At 44.8% G+C, this 19,581-nt stretch overlaps 1 protein-coding gene across 4 annotated transcripts in view; it reads right to left on the reverse strand.

Moving 5' to 3' along the window:
• The window catches only part of NUCB2 (nucleobindin 2), a 450,013-nt gene that overhangs the window by 167,499 nt on the left and 262,933 nt on the right, over positions 1–19,581 (reverse strand). For all 4 annotated transcript variants that reach the window (XM_085648078.1, XM_085648079.1, XM_085648080.1 and 1 more), the window contains one exon: positions 14,988–15,077. In XM_085648078.1, the coding sequence (XP_085504204.1) occupies positions 14,988–15,077 (90 nt within the window). The remainder of the gene's footprint in view (positions 1–14,987; positions 15,078–19,581) is intronic.

A 19,581-nucleotide genomic window follows, 5' to 3' on the forward strand; every position in this document is an offset into this window, starting at 1 on the left:
CAGAAGACCTTTCAAAAACTCTTAAGTATGAATGGCATTTTGAATGGTGACTTTTTGATCTGGACCAGACAACCCAGACTGGCTGCCAGATAATCTTGATTTTTCAGAAAATTAGGGCCTTTTGCCAACTGCAAGGAAAATAAAAGAATGGCATTAACATCATCTCCTCAGGAATCGGAAAAATGTACTTTACTCCATCTACTGAAGTAAACATTCCTATTCTATTCTTTTGTTTTCATAGTTCTATAAAGAACTAGATAAATTAAAGGCATTATGGTGCTAAAAAATAAAATGACAGAACAGAGACAGCGCAGAGGCTAGTTATCAAAAAGTCAAGCCTTTATTTTTTAATAAATAAGAACAAATCCTCAGTCAGCTGTAAAGTGGAAGGGAGTGAAATTCAGAGTTTGGGAGCAGCAAAAGATCGTACACCACATCTTGTTTTATTTTCAGCACCCTGAAAATAATAGCTGGGGCAAAATTGTACCTTGGTCTTTTGCATGCGGATCATCACAGCTTGAGCACAAGTAACTGTTTTGAGTGATTTTCATGCTTTGAATAGGCCATTCACCTTGAGCCTCTCAGATGTACAAAGTAGGACTTCGATAACCTAGACATAACGGTTTAATTTGTTATAAAAAATAATGCCCAAGTGGCGTACACAGACTACTGGTATGGGACTTGCAAAGCTCCTGTGGCCACCACACATTAGGCCATATCTCACTTGAAGCCAAGAATTGTCTACAATTATTACTTCTGTCTTCTCTGTGTTCAGTTTCAAGACATTTGTATGCATTCACAGAGTGTCCCTAGTAGAAGGGAGAAGGAATATGCTACTTACCAGTATGCATCTGTTCTTGGCATGTAGAGCTGCAGAGTTGTACACTTAGCATAGATCGCCATCTGGTGTTGGGCCCGGATGTTTGCAGTTTGTTTTTGTTCTTTGGAAGTCACGAGTTTGGTGACTCCTCCTTCGGTCCGTACTGCGCATGGGCTTCGGCTCCATCCTCAGATTGTTTTTCGCCAACAGGGAAATGATGGAGCGTAGTAATAACAGTGAGAAACCCATGTGTGTTGTATCTAAATAAGATGTACTGGAACGGATACAGGTAGCCGGGGAGGCGGGTGGGCGTGTACAACTCTGCAGCTCTACATGCCAAGAACAGATGCATACTGGTAAGTAGCATATTCCGTTCGAGGCATATGAGCTGCAGATTGTACACTTAGCATAGATTATATAGCAGTACCCAACCTTAGCGGCGACCACCGGTATCCGTTGCAGCTGTTTGAAAAAGTGTCTTTAGTACAGCCTGGCCCACCCTAGCTTGCTGCTTGGAATGCACATCTACACAGTAATGTTTTGTGAAGGTGTGCGGTGTAGACCATGTGGCTGCTTTGCAGATGTCATCTAAGGGTATATTCCCTAGAAAAGCCATAGAAGCCCCTAACTTTCTTGTAGAGTGGGCTTTAGGCGGAACAGATAATGTTCTCTTTGCCTTTTGATAGCAAATTTGTATGCACTTTACAATCCACCTAGCTATCCCTGATTTAGAAATGGGGTTGCCTTTATGTGGTGGAGAGAAGGAAACAAACAATTGTTTAGTCTTCCTGAAGGGTTGCGTTCTTTGTATGTAGTATAGCAAAGCCCTTTTCACATCAAGTGTGTGTAAGGCCCTTTCCGCAACAGATTGGGGTTGCGAGAAGAAGACAGGTCATTCCACCGATTGATTGAGATGGAAGGGGGAAATGACCTTGGGCAGAAACTTCGGATTTGTGCGAAGTATGACCTTGCTGTGATGTATCTGTATGAAGGGTTCCTGTATAGTGAACGCTTGTATTTCACCAACCCTTCTAAGGGAAGTGATAGCTACGAGAAAAGCTGTTTTCCAGGTGAGAAACTGTAGCTCACATTTATTCATTGGTTCGAAGGGCGGACCCATTAGTAGTGTAAGAACTAAATTTAGATTCCATACAGGGGAAGGTGGTGCCTTGGGAGGAATTACTCGTTTAAGGCCTTCCATAAAGGCTTTAATAGCGGGCACTCTGAAGAGTGATAAATGCTGTCTGTTTTGTAGATAAGCAGCGATCGCTGCTAGGTGTAGGCGTATGGATGAATATGCCAGGTTACACCTGTGAAGATGGAGCAGATAGCATATAATGTGCTGTATGGATGCATCTAAAGGGTTGATTGTATTGTTACGGCAGTAAATTATAAATCTTTTCCACTTTGCGGCATAGCATGCTCTAGTGGTAGGACGTCTGGCTTCCATGATGATGTTCATGCAATCAGGGGGAAGGTTAAGGTATCCGAATTCTAAGATTTCAGGAGCCAGATCGCAAGGTTGAGCTGAGCTGGGTCCGGGTGCCTGATTTCTCCATGGTTCTGGGTTAGGAGGCATGGGGATAGGTGCAGTTTTTGATGTGGTACCACTGATAGTTGTAGTAGCGTGGTGTACCACGGCTGCCTGGCCCACGTCGGAGCTACTAGAATGAGTGTGAGGGAGTGTTGTTGTAGCTTCCTTACCACTAATGGAATTAGTGGGAGAGGTGGAAAGGCGTATGCAAATCTGCCTGACCAGTTCATCCATATCGCATTGCCCTTGGACAATGGGTGTGGGTATCTGGCGGCGAAGCTTGGGCATTTTTTGTTTTCGTGGGTGGCGAAGAGGTCTATCTGAGGATGCCCCCACTGTTGGAAGAATGGGTGAAGAACTTGTGGATGCAGTTCCCATTCGTGTAGTTGTTGCGTTTGTCTGCTGAGCAGATCTGCCATGGTGTATTGTACGCCTGGAACGTGCTGTGCCAGGAGAAAGATGTTTTGGGGAATTGCCCATCTCCATATGCTCTGGGCTAAGCGGGAGAGCTGGGGAGAGTGTGTCCCCCCCTGTTTTTGGATAGAATACATTGCAGTCATGTTGTCTGTGCGAATGAGGACTGCTTTGCCCGAAATCTGTTTTTGGAAAGATTTTAGGGCTAGAAAGATCGCCAAGAGCTCCAGATGGTTGATGTGGAGCGATTTTTGCTGTGGTGTCCATAGACCTTGCATGGTGAGGTGTAGGAGGTGCGCTCCCCAGCCGGAGAGCGATGCGTCCGCTGTTAGAATCACCTGAGGAACCGGGTCCAGGAACGGCCGCCCTTTGGAAAGGTTTGTGGTGTTCCACCACTGCAGAGAGTGATGTGTGCGGCCGTCCACCAACACCAGATCCGTCAGCTGACCCTGGGCCTGGTTCCACTGTCGTGCTAGGCACTCTTGAAGTGGACGCATGTGGAGTCTTGCATGGGGCACTATGAAGATGCAAGACGCCATCATTCCTATGAGCTTCATAAACACTCTTGCTGGAAGAGAGTGTTGGGGAAGAAATGTTTTGCGTAAGGCTTGAATGCTTGTGATTCTGGCTGAGTTTGGATAGGCAATACCTTTGGAGGTGTCTATAGTGGCCCCGAGATATTGCTTTGTGTGAGATGGTATGAGGTGGGACTTTTGGTAGTTCACCGTGAAGCCTAGCTGGTGGAGCAGTTGGATGGTGCTGTTTGTATGTTGCACACATTGGTGGTAGGACATGGCTTTTATCAGCCAGTCGTCTAAGTAAGGGAAAACGTGAATATGTTGACGTCTGAGGTGTGCTGCTACTACTGCTAGGCATTTGGTAAACACCCGTGGTGCGGTGGTGACCCCGAAGGGGAGAACCGTGAATTGGTAATGCTGCCCGTCCACCACGAACCTGAGGTATTTCCTGTGAGAGGGGTGTATTGGAATGTGAAAGTATGCGTCTTTCAGATCCAAGGTTGTGAGAAAGTCTCCCTGGCAGAGGAGCGGGAGGACTTGTTGTAGGGTGACCATGTGAAAATGGTCTGAATGTATGTAGGCATTTAGAGGCCGGAGGTCCAGAATGGCCCTTAGGGTCCCGTCTTTCTTTGGTATTAAAAAATATAGGGAGTAGACCCCTAGATTTTGTTGATTGACGGGGACCTGCTCTATAGCGTGTTTTTGGAGGAGGGAGAGTACCTCCTGTTTGAGCAGTGTGGAATGTTCTTGAGACATTGGACGGTGCCTTGGTGGGATATTGGGTGGGGTAGATGTGAGCTCGAGACAGTACCCTGACCGAATGATTTGGGTCACCCATTTGTCCGATGTTATGGACTCCCATGCGTGCATTAAGTTTTGTAGCCTGCCCCCGACCGGAGTGGGATGGTCTGGGGGGAGCGGAGGGAAGTCATTGTGCGGGTGGGGTAGCAGAACGGGTGGTGTTAGTTTTGCCCCTGCCCTTATTGTTGTTGCCTCTGTAACCACCCCTTTGGTTGCCCTTTGAAAAGGTATTTTGAGGAGGGGACTTCTAGGAGGTAGAGGCGCTATCGGTGGAGAAGCCTCTGCCTGTACCACGAAAGGACGAGCGTCGAAAGGAACGTTTAGAGGCTTGTGTTTGGAGTGCCCCCATAGACTTTGCTGTGTCTGTGTCCTTTTTCATCTTTTCCAACGCTTCGTCTACCTTTGGCCCAAAGAGAGTTTGCTGGTCAAAGGGGTGATTGAGTATGGACGCCTGGACTTCAGGCTTAAACCCCGAGATCCTGAGCCAGGCATGGCGACGAAGCAGGACACTGGTATTTATGGCTCTAGAAGCAGTGTCGGCTGCATCGAGGGCACACTTAATGGAGGTGTTTGTAATTAGTTTACCCTCCTGTATTAGTTCATGAGCTCTACGCTTGTGTTTCTCGGGAAGGTGTTGCATAAGAGCCTCAAGTTCGTCGTAGTGTACTCTGTCATAGCGCGCAAGTAGCGCTTGTGTGTTTGCAATGCGCCACATGTTTGCAGCTTGAGAGGCGGTGCGTTTGCCAGACGCGTCTAGGAGTTTGGATTCTTTGTCTGGCGGTGGGGCTTCTCCTGAGGACTGGGAGTTAGCCCGCTTTCTAGCTGTAGAGACAACTAGGGAATCTAAGGGAGCAGGGCCCTTAATGTATGCAGGGTCTGTGGGTGCCGCCTTGTACTTTTTCTCTATTCTAGGGTTTAGTACCCTGGCCCTGACAGGGTCTTTGAACACCTCTGCGGCATGCTTGGTGACACCCTTAAGCATGGGTAAAATAGATGTGGATTTGTCCTGTATGTCAAATGTGTCCAGTAAGAAGTCGTCTTCCACTGGTTCACTGTGCATGTCCACCCCATGGTAGTGTGCTGCTCTCTGCACTAAATGATGAAACCCTAAGGAGTCCTCTGGAGGAGACGGCCTGGATGGGTATAGGTCGTCCTGAGGCATATCGGGTATATCAGGGTTGTTGTAATCCTCCCATGGGTCTGGGGTCCCCGGTGGAGTGGGATCCATTGGGGCGTCCGCCGGGTAATTGTCCGGGTCCCCGTCGTCCGGATCTGGGGACGGGGTCGGAGAGTAATGAGGTAAAGGTGGCGGAGACCTGGGAGGGGGAGGGGGTGGAGGAGGTGGAGGAGGCAGGGGAGGGGGTAGTGGGGAGGGCACTCTGAGGGGAGAGGTAGCAGAGTCCTTTCGTTTGGGCGGTGGAGGAGGAGCCGGAGTATCAAGGCGTCTTTTCTTGACAATTAAAGTCAATAGTCCAGTCTTTGGATCTTTGGACAGAGTCTTTTGTAAAGGGTCTGGTGTAAACAGAGCCAATGGTGCCGAATCGTCCGTCGGCACCGATGATTTCGGATCCGAGGGCTTCGATGGTTTCTGTGCGCCATGCTTTTTTGGTACCTCCGGTTTTTTCGGCGTCGAGGGAGTTTTCGGCGCCGGAGCGTCGGTGCCGACTGATTTGTGTTTGTGTTTGGTCGGCGCCGAGAGTCCAGGCTTCGGCACCGGTGGCTTCGGAGTCGAGCTGGGTATTACTTTCTTCGGTGCCGGATGCTGTTTTTCGGCACCGGGCGTCGGCTGGCTCGATCCCGAGCTGCCGTGAGACTTTGGAGGCTTCGACACCGGGCCCTAAGGTGGGGTGATAGAAGCTTTAGTCTTGGTTTTGCCCAGGCCAGCAGGCGAGGGTGTAACCTGAGTCTCTTTGGTTTTGGGCGCGGGGGTGGGGGTGGGAGGGGGCACAGTACTCACGGCCCGCTGCGCCGGCGTGATGTCCTCCACGTCGGAGTCGTCGGCCTCGGAAGCGCTGACGACGTCTTCCTCCTGTTCGGTGTGTATTTGCCCCGAAGCTTCGGCGCCGTCTCCGAAGATGTCCGGTGGAGCTGCAGACGATGAGTGCGCCATGGTGCGTCGAGCTCTTCGATCTCGGATGGTCTTCTTCGATCGAAAAGACTTACAGGCGGGGCAGTCCCTGGCCTCGTGTTCTGGAGAGAGGCAAAGATTACACACCTGATGGAGGTCGGTGTGGGGAAATTTAGACCCACATTTTGGGCACTTTTTGAACGGAGTCCTTTCCATCGGCCGGGACCGGAGTCGAGGAGGGCCCGAAGGCCAGTGCCGATGTACGGGATGGAGAAAGTGCCGCTTCGAGAGATGAAGATGATGATGAAGAAACTCGAAGAAACGAGGATTTTCCGTCGAGGCTGGAACCGTAGAAGTTCGAAGCCGGAGCGCGAAGTATCACATCCGAGCCCGATGGCGGAAAAAAACAATCTGAGGATGGAGCCGAAGCCCATGCGCAGTACGGACCGAAGGAGGAGTCACCAAACTCGTGACTTCCAAAGACTGTCCAAAGAACAAAAACAAACTGCAAACATCCGGGCCCAACACCAGATGGCGATCTATGCTAAGTGTACAATCTGCAGCTCATATGCCTCGAACACATAGCTACCAACTCGCATCCAAAATGAACTTGGCTAACGTTAACTTTTAAAAAGCATCAATGAAGGTTTAGGGACATAATGTTCAGATGCAGCAACTGACTGCTAAGGGATACGAGATCTTCCCTGCATGGATAACTACTATGGGTATCCTGAGCCAACTGTAACATAATGGGATGCTACAGACTCCTGGTCCCTGAGCTTGACCTTGTGCAACCTCCCCAGAAAAGAAAGTATCTGTCATCATCTCTTCTTGGGAACAAGGAGGGTCAAACAACGGATCCCGAATGGACGATCCAGAAAATTTCACCACGCCATAGAATGAATAGTTAAGATAACCGAAAAGCATCTCATCCCGAATATTGCCAGAGAAATGATTACAGTGGCTTCACAGAGCCCACTGAAGCTGATAAGAGGTATATGGGCAAGATAAAAATTAAAAAGAAGAAACAGTTGGACACAGGAACCGGAGAATCATTCTTGCAGATAGATTTGGACATAGTGATGTTGCAAAGTCATCCTGTGCCCTGGGCACCCCCCAACTTTTTGCTGACTGATACTGGAGGTAACTGACTGACTGACCCTGGGCTCTGCCTAACCAGGCCCAGGGCCAGTGTTATGCTGAAAGAGACACATTAGAATACAGTTAAAACACATACATACACTAGGGTACACAATGGTATGGTGGGGTACCCCTGTGATTGGCAGGACCTCCCCTATAGGCCCCTAGTATATAATAGGGCAGGGGGGTTGAAACTACCTAAAAGTCCCCAGTACCCTGGGGCATGGTAGTTTAGAGGCCAGCAGCCTTTTTCTGGACTTGCATGTGCCCACTGCTGAAGCCTGAGGTCAGTTTAAAAATAGCCCTGGGTGCCAGGACTGCTTTAAAAGGTAAATTGTGCCCCAACTCGACTTTGGTGTTTTGGGGCACTTAAAAATGGATAACCTACAATGTTTTGGCATATTAGGGACCCCCAGGGTCTCCCCTAGGTATCCCAGGGGTGGGGGCTAGGTATTTATAAGGTACACCCTTATAAAATGAGTTTGTATATGCCTGTGTAAAGTGAAATTTCCCATTTCACTCCCCCACACTGTGGTACAGTGCTACTCAAATTCGACTTTGATGCTAGGAGCACTGTGGAGGGAGAATCTGCAATATTTCAACAGATTCAGAACCCCTAAATTCTCCCCTAGTTGCACATGGGGTGGGGTTCCTGTAGATATAAGGCACATACTTTTAAATATGTTTTTGTAAGTCTTGGTGCAGGAAAAATGGCCTAAGTCAGTTTTCCCATTGCGAATCCCGTTACATAGGTTAACATGGTAGGAAGTTATTGATTAATAACTCTTGTTAGGAGAGGGATAGAAATGCCATTCAAAGACTTCCCAGAATGGCATTAATAAATCCAACAATATCATATTGTTGAATTTCTCCTAAAGTGTACGTACATACAAGAAGTTATAAGACTTTCTTGTTTGTAAGTCCAAATTCAGCCTTTCAGTGGTCTACCTTGATTGGTCAGAGTTAAGTGGATAAGCCAGGCTGCCTTGAAGAGGTGATAAAGAGCCCCTGGGGTTAACAAGCTCTGCAGGCAGGGCAGTCTGCTGTTCCATAGGAATGCCAGGCCAGGGGGAGGAGTCGTAAACTATGGTCTTCAAAGGGGAGAGTAGAGACCACTCTCATTTGCAGCTCTGAAGTTCCCACCTCAGGCAGATGGTTGAATTAAGGAAGGTTATGAGCAGATGCAGGGGGGAGAGTCTAAGTAAATTAGCCATCCTAGGGGTGCGTTTAGGCAGCTCTTACCTCCTTGCTGAAAAATCAGCCATTATGGATTTGGAAGATTTGATGCACTCTTGGACAAAATAATGACGCACCCTACAGGATGTGGTCACAACTTTGCGGAGTTACCCTAATCCCATTGGTCAGAAGTCACCTCCTGCTTGACCCGGAGAACTTGGAATAAGTATCTGAGAGGGGCAGAGCCCTTCAGATCTGCCGCTTGAAACTTACTGAAGCAAGAAGTGCACTGCTGAGATGTTCTGCTGTGCAAAGATTTCTAAGGCCTGACCTCTGAAAACTGCACCATCTGAAACTACAGCCCTGTGGATTATTTGTCTGAAAAAGAGAGGACTCCCTGAAAGCTACAGGTTAAAAGAGCTCAACTGGAACATCACCAACTAAATCTACACCTTGGAGAACCATCAGTAGATTTGTAAGGGTTTTGTACGAGTGGATTGTGGGAACTGACGTCCTCAACTTTCAAGGACCATCTTGGGGCTTCCAGACCGTTGGAGTAAGTTTGAGACACTTTGGGACCCCTTGAGGAACTTCAGGAAGTAATTCAAGAAGTTTGGAGAACTTAGAAAAAATAGAGGGACCGACTCAACCTGATCAGCCAGGCCGCCTGCCTTCATCCGCGAGCCGGCCAAGCCATCCAGGTTAATCCCGCTAAAAGCTCCATGGGTCCAACTTCTAGAGTTTGACCGGGACTAGAAGAAAACTGAAGCCGGCGAACCCGGCTACATGAGGAGCATCGAGAGACCCAGCGAGAAAAAGTTCCAGAAAAGTTTCTACGTCCGCTCGTAGAAAAGGTGACCGGGAGCAACCGCGAGAGCCAAGCCGCCTGCCTTCGATCGCGTGTCAGCCTGGATTCTTGGGCTGTCCCGCTGAAGCAATCTTGAAATATTTTCTAAGTCCGCTCCAGGGAAGTTGACCGGGATCTCGTCACAAGTCAAGCAGGCGAACCCTCACCAGATCCGGACTGGCTGGGAGCTTTGAGGACCCTCGGGAAGAAAAGCTCCAGGAAAGTTTCTAAGTCTGAAGGAAGAAACTGAGACCGGGACCTGCCGGGAGCTGTAGCCGCTCAGGACTCCATCACACCCGGCCTGAATCTTTGACTTTGCCCCGGTCTTTCGTGAGCAGGTATCACAATATGGTGCTATAATCTACTAAGTGATATATTTTATTAAACCTTTGAAAATTCATATCTCCGGTTCCCTACATTGGCTTTTTGTTGTTTTGGTGTCATTTTAAAGATAAGAATATTTGCTATTTTTATAAATTGGTGTGGGATTTTATGTGTTGGGTCTTAATTATTTACTGAAATGGTGTTTTTAAATGCTTTACATACCTGTCTTTGAAGTTAAGTCTGTCTGCTCGCAGCCATGTTACCAAGGGTTGAGAATAGGACTAATGTTCTAAGACCTATACTGAGTCCTACCATGTGGTGGTGGCCTTATTGCCAGTGGCAGACCTACATTTGCCTCTACCAATAACCCACTTTCCAACAAGTGAAAGTTGAGTTACCATCTGCTAAAAGTAAACTGAGTTCTCCTTTGGAGGAGAAGTCTTCGTCCTCCAAGTACAGCACCTACCTTTGCGTTGGAACCAATTAAGACTTCTCCTGATTTATGAAGAATCCCTAACAATGTAGAAAGTGGGATTGCAGTGCACAAACTGCTTAGCATGCCGTTGTGCCCTTTAAAAGCCAGTTCTCAAGATTTTCTGTGCAGAGAAGTTACTAATACAAACAGAAACACAAACAATGCCCTTAGTGCAGATGTAAGCCTGAAAGGGAGAAGTTTCAACTCCAGATGCTAATCTACCACAAACTAAAGATAATACGTGTGTAGTGGAAGAATCTTAATGTGAAATTATGTTCCCTGAAAATGCAGTAACACCTCGTAGTCTTGTGAATATAGGGCAGGGAAAATGCTTAATAGTGTCAACATTTAAAATTCTGCTTTTTGTGAAACAAGTTCAAATCTGAAGGTGAAGTTGAAGGATTTTACAGTTTTTTGGTTTTTGGGGTTCAAAAAATATCTTTAGTAACGGCCAAGACTCATCTGATTCAAAAGGTCACACCTCTACAGCACCATTGTGTAATAAAGAAAAAACCTCTTTCAAAAACATGTTTGTGTGGGGGGGGGGATGAGAGGAAAAGGGGAAACTCAGGGAGGAGTGTATACAAAAAGTAGGTTATAACAAAATTGCTTCTCCTGAAGGTCCGATTTCTGACGAAATTGGAATAATCCGCCGCCACTGGAGTCTTGTGTTCAGGTCACAAAAGTCAAACCGGCTTTATTACAGAGGTAGTGAAGGCAGAAGCCTTCGGAATCAGATACCGCTTGCTCCTGGAAGGACCTTTGCAATGTACTGCCTGTTGTACTGTTACCAATATAAAAAGCTAGCATCTGCTGCCAGCAAAAATGAGGACTAAAGCTTTTAGAATTCAGGTACTGGTGGTGAAACTGTCTAACAGGCAGCGACAACACTTATGCTCATGCAGTAGGCTTTCTTACTTTAAAAGTAAGAGAACAGAGCATGAGCATGCCAATTTCTTTACATCAATTTATGTAAATTATTAATACATGTTGCATACAGTCAATTACAAAATTATGTTGAAAACAATATTTGTTGACTTTCAATAAGCAGATCTTGAGCAGGCTGAAGCACTGAACTCGTGGTACTGTCAGTATTAGAAGATCTCAAAAGAACCATCAACAGAGGTGAAGAGGGAGTTTTAATTTTACTTGACTTATCCACAGCCTTTGACATGAGTGACCATGCAATCTTGATTGAAAAGTTCTAGTGATCAAAGAAAATGTCTTGGAATGGTTTAATTCCTTTCTTACACATAGATAATCAGTGTATCTTTCTCCATTCCATGCTGACCCCAAACTACATAAATATATGGTACCCAGGAGGGTCTATTTTATCATCATTGTTATTTAAAATCTACATAGGGTGAGGCTTCTGGCACTGGGCTCCTCAGACTGACAGCATCTGTGTTTTTAAGTGTTTCAAATTGAGTTTGTGCCACGGCCGATAGGTAGCTGCATGTAAGATGGTTTTAGGTGCATCGCTTAGTTTTGTTTTATGTTGGAAGGCAAGCAAATGGTGGTCTGGCCATGTGACTGGAATCATCATTTGACAGGTAACTAGTTCTGTATTAGCAAAAATGACATCTAGTATGTGTCCAGCGATGTGTGTGGGTTGGTGGACGATCTGATGCAGGTGCAGTGCATCTAGGCCAGGGATGATTGTTTTTGGATGGGGCATATTTGGTTCGTCAAACCAAATGTTGAGGTCAACCAGAACGCATAGGTTGGATTGTAGTGTTATCAGGTTTGCTAGGTGGAGGTCTGTAAAGGAGCAGGAAGTTACAGGAGGAAGACTATGTAGGATTGCATCTGGTGAAAAGGGCCTCACAATTTTCTATGGACACATCGTCAACTTTAGTGATATGTAATTTTTGCCTGAACACAACAGCTAGGCCACCTTCTTTTTTTGCCTCTATGAATTTGGGTGATAGTTTTATAGTCTAGAGGAACGGCTTCATGCAGGACTGGAGCCATATCTCCCAATCATGATTCAGTCATGAATAGTATGGCTTGTTTTGCGTTAGTGAAAAGGTTGTGGATGTAATGTTCTTAGAAAGCGATCGAGCATTTATTAGTAGACAGTTTAGAGAATGTGCTTTGGAGATAGTGTGACTTTGTTTTTTAGAGAAGTGAGCAGTATTTTGTGGGCTTGCAGCTGATGGGTCCTTAGTGTTGGTATTATGTATATGAGGATAGCAATCATGTAGATTTTCTGTATCGTGTTCTTGATCCAGCACGCTAAGAAGGCGTTTTGATGTGTCTGCATGCGTAGGTGGTGGAGACGGTGTTTGAGATCGAGTTGGTGTACTGTGTTGTTTTTGTAGTGTAACCTTGTTGTGCAGTAGACATGAAGAAGCAAAGTTGTGAGGTGTGGCATGTTGCTTATTTTGTTTGCGTCTGTTTAGGGTGGAAGGCGTATGAGTTGGGGTTGGCGGTGCAGCATGTGGGTCATGTAGTAAGGCTCTAAATTGTCTAATGGGTGAGAGGTGGTTTAAAGAGAGTTGCTGTGATACTGTATATGTGTTGGGTGTGGTGGAAGAGCGAAACTTGGTATTGGAGTTTGTTCATTTGTGTAATTTGAAAGGTGGGTGTATGTTTGTAGTTTGTGATGGTATTATGAGGTGCCGAACCTGTGAGATATTTTTGTGCAGTTGTGAGTGATCTGTTTTGTTTTTGAGGAGTAGTGAAATGAGATGCTGATGTATTTGTTTTATGAGATGGATTTGTTACTAAAGTATTGTTTGTGAGTAAAAGTTGTAACGTAAAGGAGGTGGTGATGTGTTTGTGAGTAGAGTGTATATTGTGTGTAAATGGGGATGAAGTAGAGTTGTGACTTGACTTGATTGCTGCAACAGGTAATATGTGGTGCAGTGGAGTGTAAATATTGTGTGGTTGTCTTATTATGGTCAAAAGAAGAGGAGGGTGTTGGTTAGAGAAATGATGGAAGAATGAGTATAGGTTTGTTAGTGACAAAGGGGTCTGTTAGGAGTAATTAGAACAGGGAGTGTGTGTCTGGGTGGGATATAGTTCAATGTGGTGTGGAATTGGGTTGTGTTAGTCATGAGTGGATTGGCTAGTGGTATAGGATATAGTTGTGTACTGTTTGTAGATGATGATGCAAATGTGTGGTAGTTGGGATAGTAGGGTATATAGGTGTGGTTTTGTAGTGGGTGCTGGAACATTGAATTTTGAATAGGGTTAGATTGTAGTAAATGAGTGGGGAACATATGCTGCGAGTATGTTACTCTGGTTGTGGATGGGGTAGGGTGGGTGCTGGTGAATGAGAAAATGGGCAGCATTTCTGGCCCTAGTCCAGACCAGTCTTGAACAGGGTCAAACAGGCACTCACCCTTGTTCTCTCCACCAATAGCCACGACGCCTGGGCTGAGACGCCCTAAGCCCTGGCCTGATATAGCCCTAGTAATCAGGTGACCCCTGCAGCCAACGGGAACCCTAACCCCAACCAATCAAAATATTAGCCCTAAACCCTAGATCCAATAGGAGACCAAGACCTTAGAACTAATCATAGCCCTAGTCCAAGCACTCAATCAGGCACAAAACCCTAAACCCTACGTCCAATAGATGGCCTAAATCCCAACCCTAGTCCCAGCAGCCAATTAAACAGGAAACCCTAAGCCCTATGTCCAATTGCAAGCCTAACCCTAGCCACAACAGCCAATCACACAGGAAACCCTACGTCCAATAGAAAGCCCTGCCCCAGGAACCCATCCGAAAGCCTAAACTTGTCCACCAATCAGATCACTAACTCTAAGCCCTACATCAATAGAATCACTGACCCAGGAACTAATCAGTACCCTCAAATACCCAACCATTGAGAACACTAACCCTAATCCAATAGAAACACCAGCTGCAACCACCAATCTGTATCCAATAGCAGACTATATAAGGTCCCTGAAACCTCAGACAAGGTTTGCTGGCCAGGGAGTTGGAAGCAGCTCCTCAATTCAGAATCTCCTAGGAGACAGACGGGCACAATGCACAGTTTGGACTGCTGCAGCTAAGGGCCTAACAAACTTTGCCCTCTAACAATACTGTGTATATAAAACTTTACTCACTTACCTAGCCAAAGAACTAGTACACAATCCTTAAAAAATAGCTCACAGAAGATTACTGCTGTCTCAGAGCACCCTCTGCTCACCCTCTGATGAAGAATATCACTGTTGCTAAGAGGAAAGCAGGGGGGATATCTGATTTTACTCACTTGCTAACACAAGATGGGAGCTCTGGGTGGATTGCTTAACACAGAGGTCTGAGCACAGAGCAAGGGAGAAATAAGGAGGGAAAAACAGGTAGTCACAGGGAATGTGAGAAAACCTGCACACAGATAGTGGACTGCAAATCCCGCAGTTCAACAGGTTAAATGAAACAGTCACGGGCAAGTAAAAATCACAAGTTTCTAAATAAAACAGGTGAAAAATGAGGACATCACGGGCAGGTTAAAATCTTAAATTTCTAAACTGTAAAAACCACAAGCAAAAACAGTTAAAATTATGCGATCACAGATAGGGAAAATCGCTTTGCATGACAATGTTAAAATCTTAATATTGGTGCAACAGTGAAAGACCATTTCTGATGCCTGCAGTTGAAATGTTTCAAAATATATTGAATGACTGTTTCATAAGCATCATTTGTTTGAGCTTTCCACGTTTTATTCCAGGAAATATGGGAGAATTAATCATTATATTTAAGTCCAATTCTAATCAAATGTTGGGATGAGGGAATTTGCCAGCCAGCCAGAAGTACAGCCTTACTTTCTGGGAGGCTTGCTTGTCTTTAGGATGGGAGTAAAACAAAAAGCACACTAATATGCACATCAAGATACATAGTAATTGGCTACATTATAGATTACCTCCCAACTGTCTGGCTCTAAAAATTCTCTCTTTTCTGTCGCTTTCAGAAATTCCTCCAAGGTTACCAATCGATCATGGTTTGCGTCAACCTAAAAAAATAAAACCAATCACAGGTAATTCAAGACATTTCCACAGTCAAATCTTATCATTTTAAGCCAAGTAAGGAAAGGTTTCTTACCTGTAATCCTACTTCTCTTCTCAAAGTCATAAGCACTGAATTGCCCAGCCCATGTGTGGAATTTCGGAGTATGTTTCAAACTGTATGTATGTATGTATATATATTTATATATGATGAAGCGCTGAATGTTCACCTGTGACCCCGTAGTCAGGGACTCGCGCCTCTCCCCAGTTATCCATTCCTCGAAGCAGAAGAGTTCTTACACTTTTTTACAGATTTTTGATTGCACCATTATCCCTGAAAACGCTCACCTTCAGTTTTTTTTGTTTTTTTTATTTGACACAATTTGTTTTCTATAACACTACGACACACTATTAAAGCCGGTTGGGTTTAGTTTGGATAGAGTCTGATTGGTTTCCCTACCATAGACTTCGAACTTGCACCGCAAGCCCACTTGGGCAGAACAGTTTTTGTGGAATGAAAATGCCCTCACCCTCCACCTCACCCTGTAAACCAGTATGCGCACTTCTCGCAGCAGAACCCGCCCTCCCACCAGGACCGCTCACTCGCACTCCAGGAGCAGACAGGTGGTATCCTAAGTTATCAATCTAGACTTTATCCTGGAGTATGAGAAAGGAAAGGAAAATATTAGGATAAATATTAATTAAAATAACAAATAGGGAAGGTTTTCTGCCCCTTTAGCATCAGGAACGACATGTATGGGTTATTACACTTGTAAACTCTCTTGGTAATTCATGATGTAGCATCTGTTATTTATTGGTTCCCGAGTATGTGTGCAACAGATATGTAGGATAATTAAATAATTGTATGAATAGAGGAAGGGGCGCTATACCCGAACCACCTGTGTCACGTTTATGCCTACGGTCGGCATTTGATTTACTTCACACACGAGGTCATGTTCATCTTGGAGGTTAGGAAACAAATAGAATAGATATATTTATTTATTTTTAATTTTTAATATGAGTGATTAGTTCAACTCGTATTATAATAGTAGGGGAACACAAATGTCCTATACATCATTATAGTGTGTGTGTGTGTGTGTGTGTGTGTGTGTGTGTGTGTGTGTGTGTGTGTATATATATATATATATATATATATATATATATATATATTTTTTTTTTTTTTCACTTTAAAAAACCATAGGTTTCACACAGGTTATAGTTAGGTGGATATTTCTCACGTAAAAAACCAATGAAATTCCCCCGTTATAGTTAGTTCAGATAACTATAACTCGCGCGCCCGCAATCCACTGCTGATGACGTCACATATTACATCACTCATGACATGTTCAGTGGCATCACTCATGACATCACTGATGACATCATCCTTGTGATAGAGTGGCGGTCGCGCGAGCTATAGTTATCTGAACTAACTATAATGGGGGAATTTCATTGGTTTTTTACGAGAGAAATATCCACCTAACTATGACCTGTGTGAAACCTATGGTTTTTTTAAGTGAATTTGTACAGTTTTTTAAATGCTAAGTTATGTATTTCTTAATCTACTTTTTTTTTTTTTTTTTTTACCGTGCGCGCACCCCTCAATTTAAAAAAAAAAAAAAAAAAATATGTTTTTTCCCCTGAGGGGTCCTTCTGTGACCCCCTGACAAAGGCTAGGGGGTCAGGAACTCTCTTCCCTGCCCCCTTTTCACGTTTTCCACAATTTTTCCCCCTTTCCTTTTCAATGCGAGACACAAAATGGCAGCCGACACTTCCTGATTTCGACCGATTCGAATGTTGACTGACATCTAACAACCAATCAGAATTTGGCTCGCGCACGGCACCGTGCGCGCACGTGCGCGTACCGTGCGCCCGTATAGATATGTATAGCTTTTAAATGCTATTTTCTCAGGAAATACTGAACAGATTGACACCAGACCTGCAAAAGGCACTTCCCTGACCTGAGGACTACCTCTCTGCAAAATTTCAAGTAATTCTGTTCAGCCGGTCGGGCTGTACCTTCGACTAAAGGTCCTATGGAAAAATGCATGGGGAAAACGCGTTTTGGGACTCCCCTTTTTTCTCGGCCCCCGCTTGACGAATCACCCCGAGACTTCAGGGTAGGAGCTGAGCGGAGCGCCCCATTAGTTTTGAAACTTTCGCGAGGATTAGTCAACCGGCGCCAAAGTTATTCAAAATAGAATTTTCAGATTTCCTATGGAAACACGGTCCCAACTATATACTGCCGACCGCCTGTAGAAAAAAAAAAAAAAAAATATATATATATATATATATATATATATATATATATATATATATATATTTTTTTTTTTTTTCCCCCCCACTGTGTTTTTATTTATGCACGGTCATGTATCATAGTCACTGTGAAACGTCTATGAACAGTTCTGGTTACCATGGTAACCAAGGGATAATGGCGGTTGTGCATTTAAGTTTGACACTCACAGAACTGTTTATGCAGTGAACAAGGCGGTCTTGCCACCGAAACGCGTCTGACCTTGTTTTGAATAAATCGTCTTGTGTGACAGAATTACTCACTGAGTTGGTGCCTGTTTGTAGAAAGACTGTCAGGATGTCAATATATTGAAGAGGTTCGCCGGGACCTGGACACCGACCCTCCTCAATCTGGAGCACTGAGTACACGGATCCATTTGTAACAGTTCCTAGCGAAAGGAAAACTCAGCGCCCCCCCAGCACTTAACAGGAAGAGATCGTATTCACAACTTAGACACCCGAAGCGCCGCAGAAGGGGAGAGTGACTGATCAGTGTGAGAGCTGGAGGGCATTCACATGATCATGTAAGCTCCTCTAAGCGGTAGTGTTCTTGGTGCCGAGTGAGAATCGAGTATTGCCTGCTGGGAGAGGTAGTCCCGTATAGCAAAGTAAACTGGCAGTGAATGACACAGAAGATAATCGCATATTCAAAACAATGGCCGAGGAATGGATAAAAGAACGTGAGGAGGCAGCTCTCGATGTCTTTAATGATGTGGACAATGACATAGAGCAAGCGCAGTCTGCCAACAAAAACAGAGCCGACGGCAATAAACAATAGTGCCAAAATGCTCCATGAGTTAGAAAAACTCCGTAAAAACGAAATCGCTAAATGGTGGGAATGTAAGTCTCTACAGAGATATATGGACGTGTGTAGAATCCCCAGAGGCCTCCGGATTCTTGTGGCGCCTACATATGAAAATCCCGATCCTGAAATGCTTAAGGACTGGGCTGACAACAGCGCCAAGTTCTCTAGAAGGATGCTCCAGATCTTGATTAAGTATGCAGAGAGTGACCGAAAGACAATGCTAATGAAAATAAAGACATTACTTAAAGAACTTGAAGAATTTGAAAATCAAGAAGAAATCAAAAAGGAACTGGGAGAAATGACTACCAGACTGACAAGACACGAAGACTCAATCAAAGAAAGAAAGGCCACGAAATTCCAACGTGATAGGAATGATTACATGCAAGGCAGAGTGTACACGTTTTCAAAGAAATTCGAAAATATACGAAGGCAGCAATTGTCAGCCACTGCTGAAATGCTACCAAAGGAAATAGACCCAAACGCTTCGGAATTGAGCTCAGAAATTGAATCTGAAACAGAATTAACAAGCGATACGGCGCAGAGACGTAAACCGCCGACAGTAATCCAAGAATTGTGTTTTTTACACTTAGAAAGACTTACGAGCCTGAACCCGCGGCCACCACGCCAAGATCAACAAAAAGGTACAAACCGGGTACAACAAAGGGACGAAAGAGAAAAAACAGACGCTTTGGCAAGCAGTGCACAAATACAACAACACAAAACAAACAACAATACAGGAGAAACAAGCGCAGATAAAAGAAAATGGAGAAATTGAAAACACAGTAACCAATCTAACAAAAGTGGATTTAACGGAAAATGAACGCAAAAAACTCGCCTTAGGACTTTCCTTTTGTGAAAAAACAAACTTTGAATACTCACAGACACGTATAGATCTCTTTCAATTTGTGAGAAAATTGAAATTGCAAAAATATTTTTTCAACAGTACGAACAGAGACACTTTTCAATCAACGTGTGAAGACACGAACAATGGATTGACAGTAGCAGATGAGACTCTACTACAGGATATATTACAAATGCAACATGAGAATCAAGATACCTCGGAAGTTGGGATGTCTAATACAAGACAGGAGGCACGAGGCCCTATATGCACTCCTTTCAAGCCTAAGTCAATGTTCACTCCGATGATGCCCAAAGATGGACTGGACATTTTCGCCGAAAATGTGGTCAGAGATCTTAAAAACCTAGCACTCAAAAGCAACAAAGAATTTACCAAGACACACAACAGTAACAGGACAAATTACAACAACGTTATGAGAAAAATTAAAGAACGCCAGGATGTTGTAGTCAGATGGTCAGACAAAGGGGGTAATGTGATCCTGTGGCCCCTGGATGACTACAATGTGGAGGCAATGAAACAACTCAGCGACAAAGATTGTTATTGCCGTATAGCTCCTACA

This window comes from Triturus cristatus, chromosome 3_2 (genome assembly GCF_964204655.1).
Source record: "Triturus cristatus chromosome 3_2, aTriCri1.1, whole genome shotgun sequence".
Taxonomy (NCBI): Eukaryota; Metazoa; Chordata; class Amphibia; order Caudata; family Salamandridae; genus Triturus; species Triturus cristatus.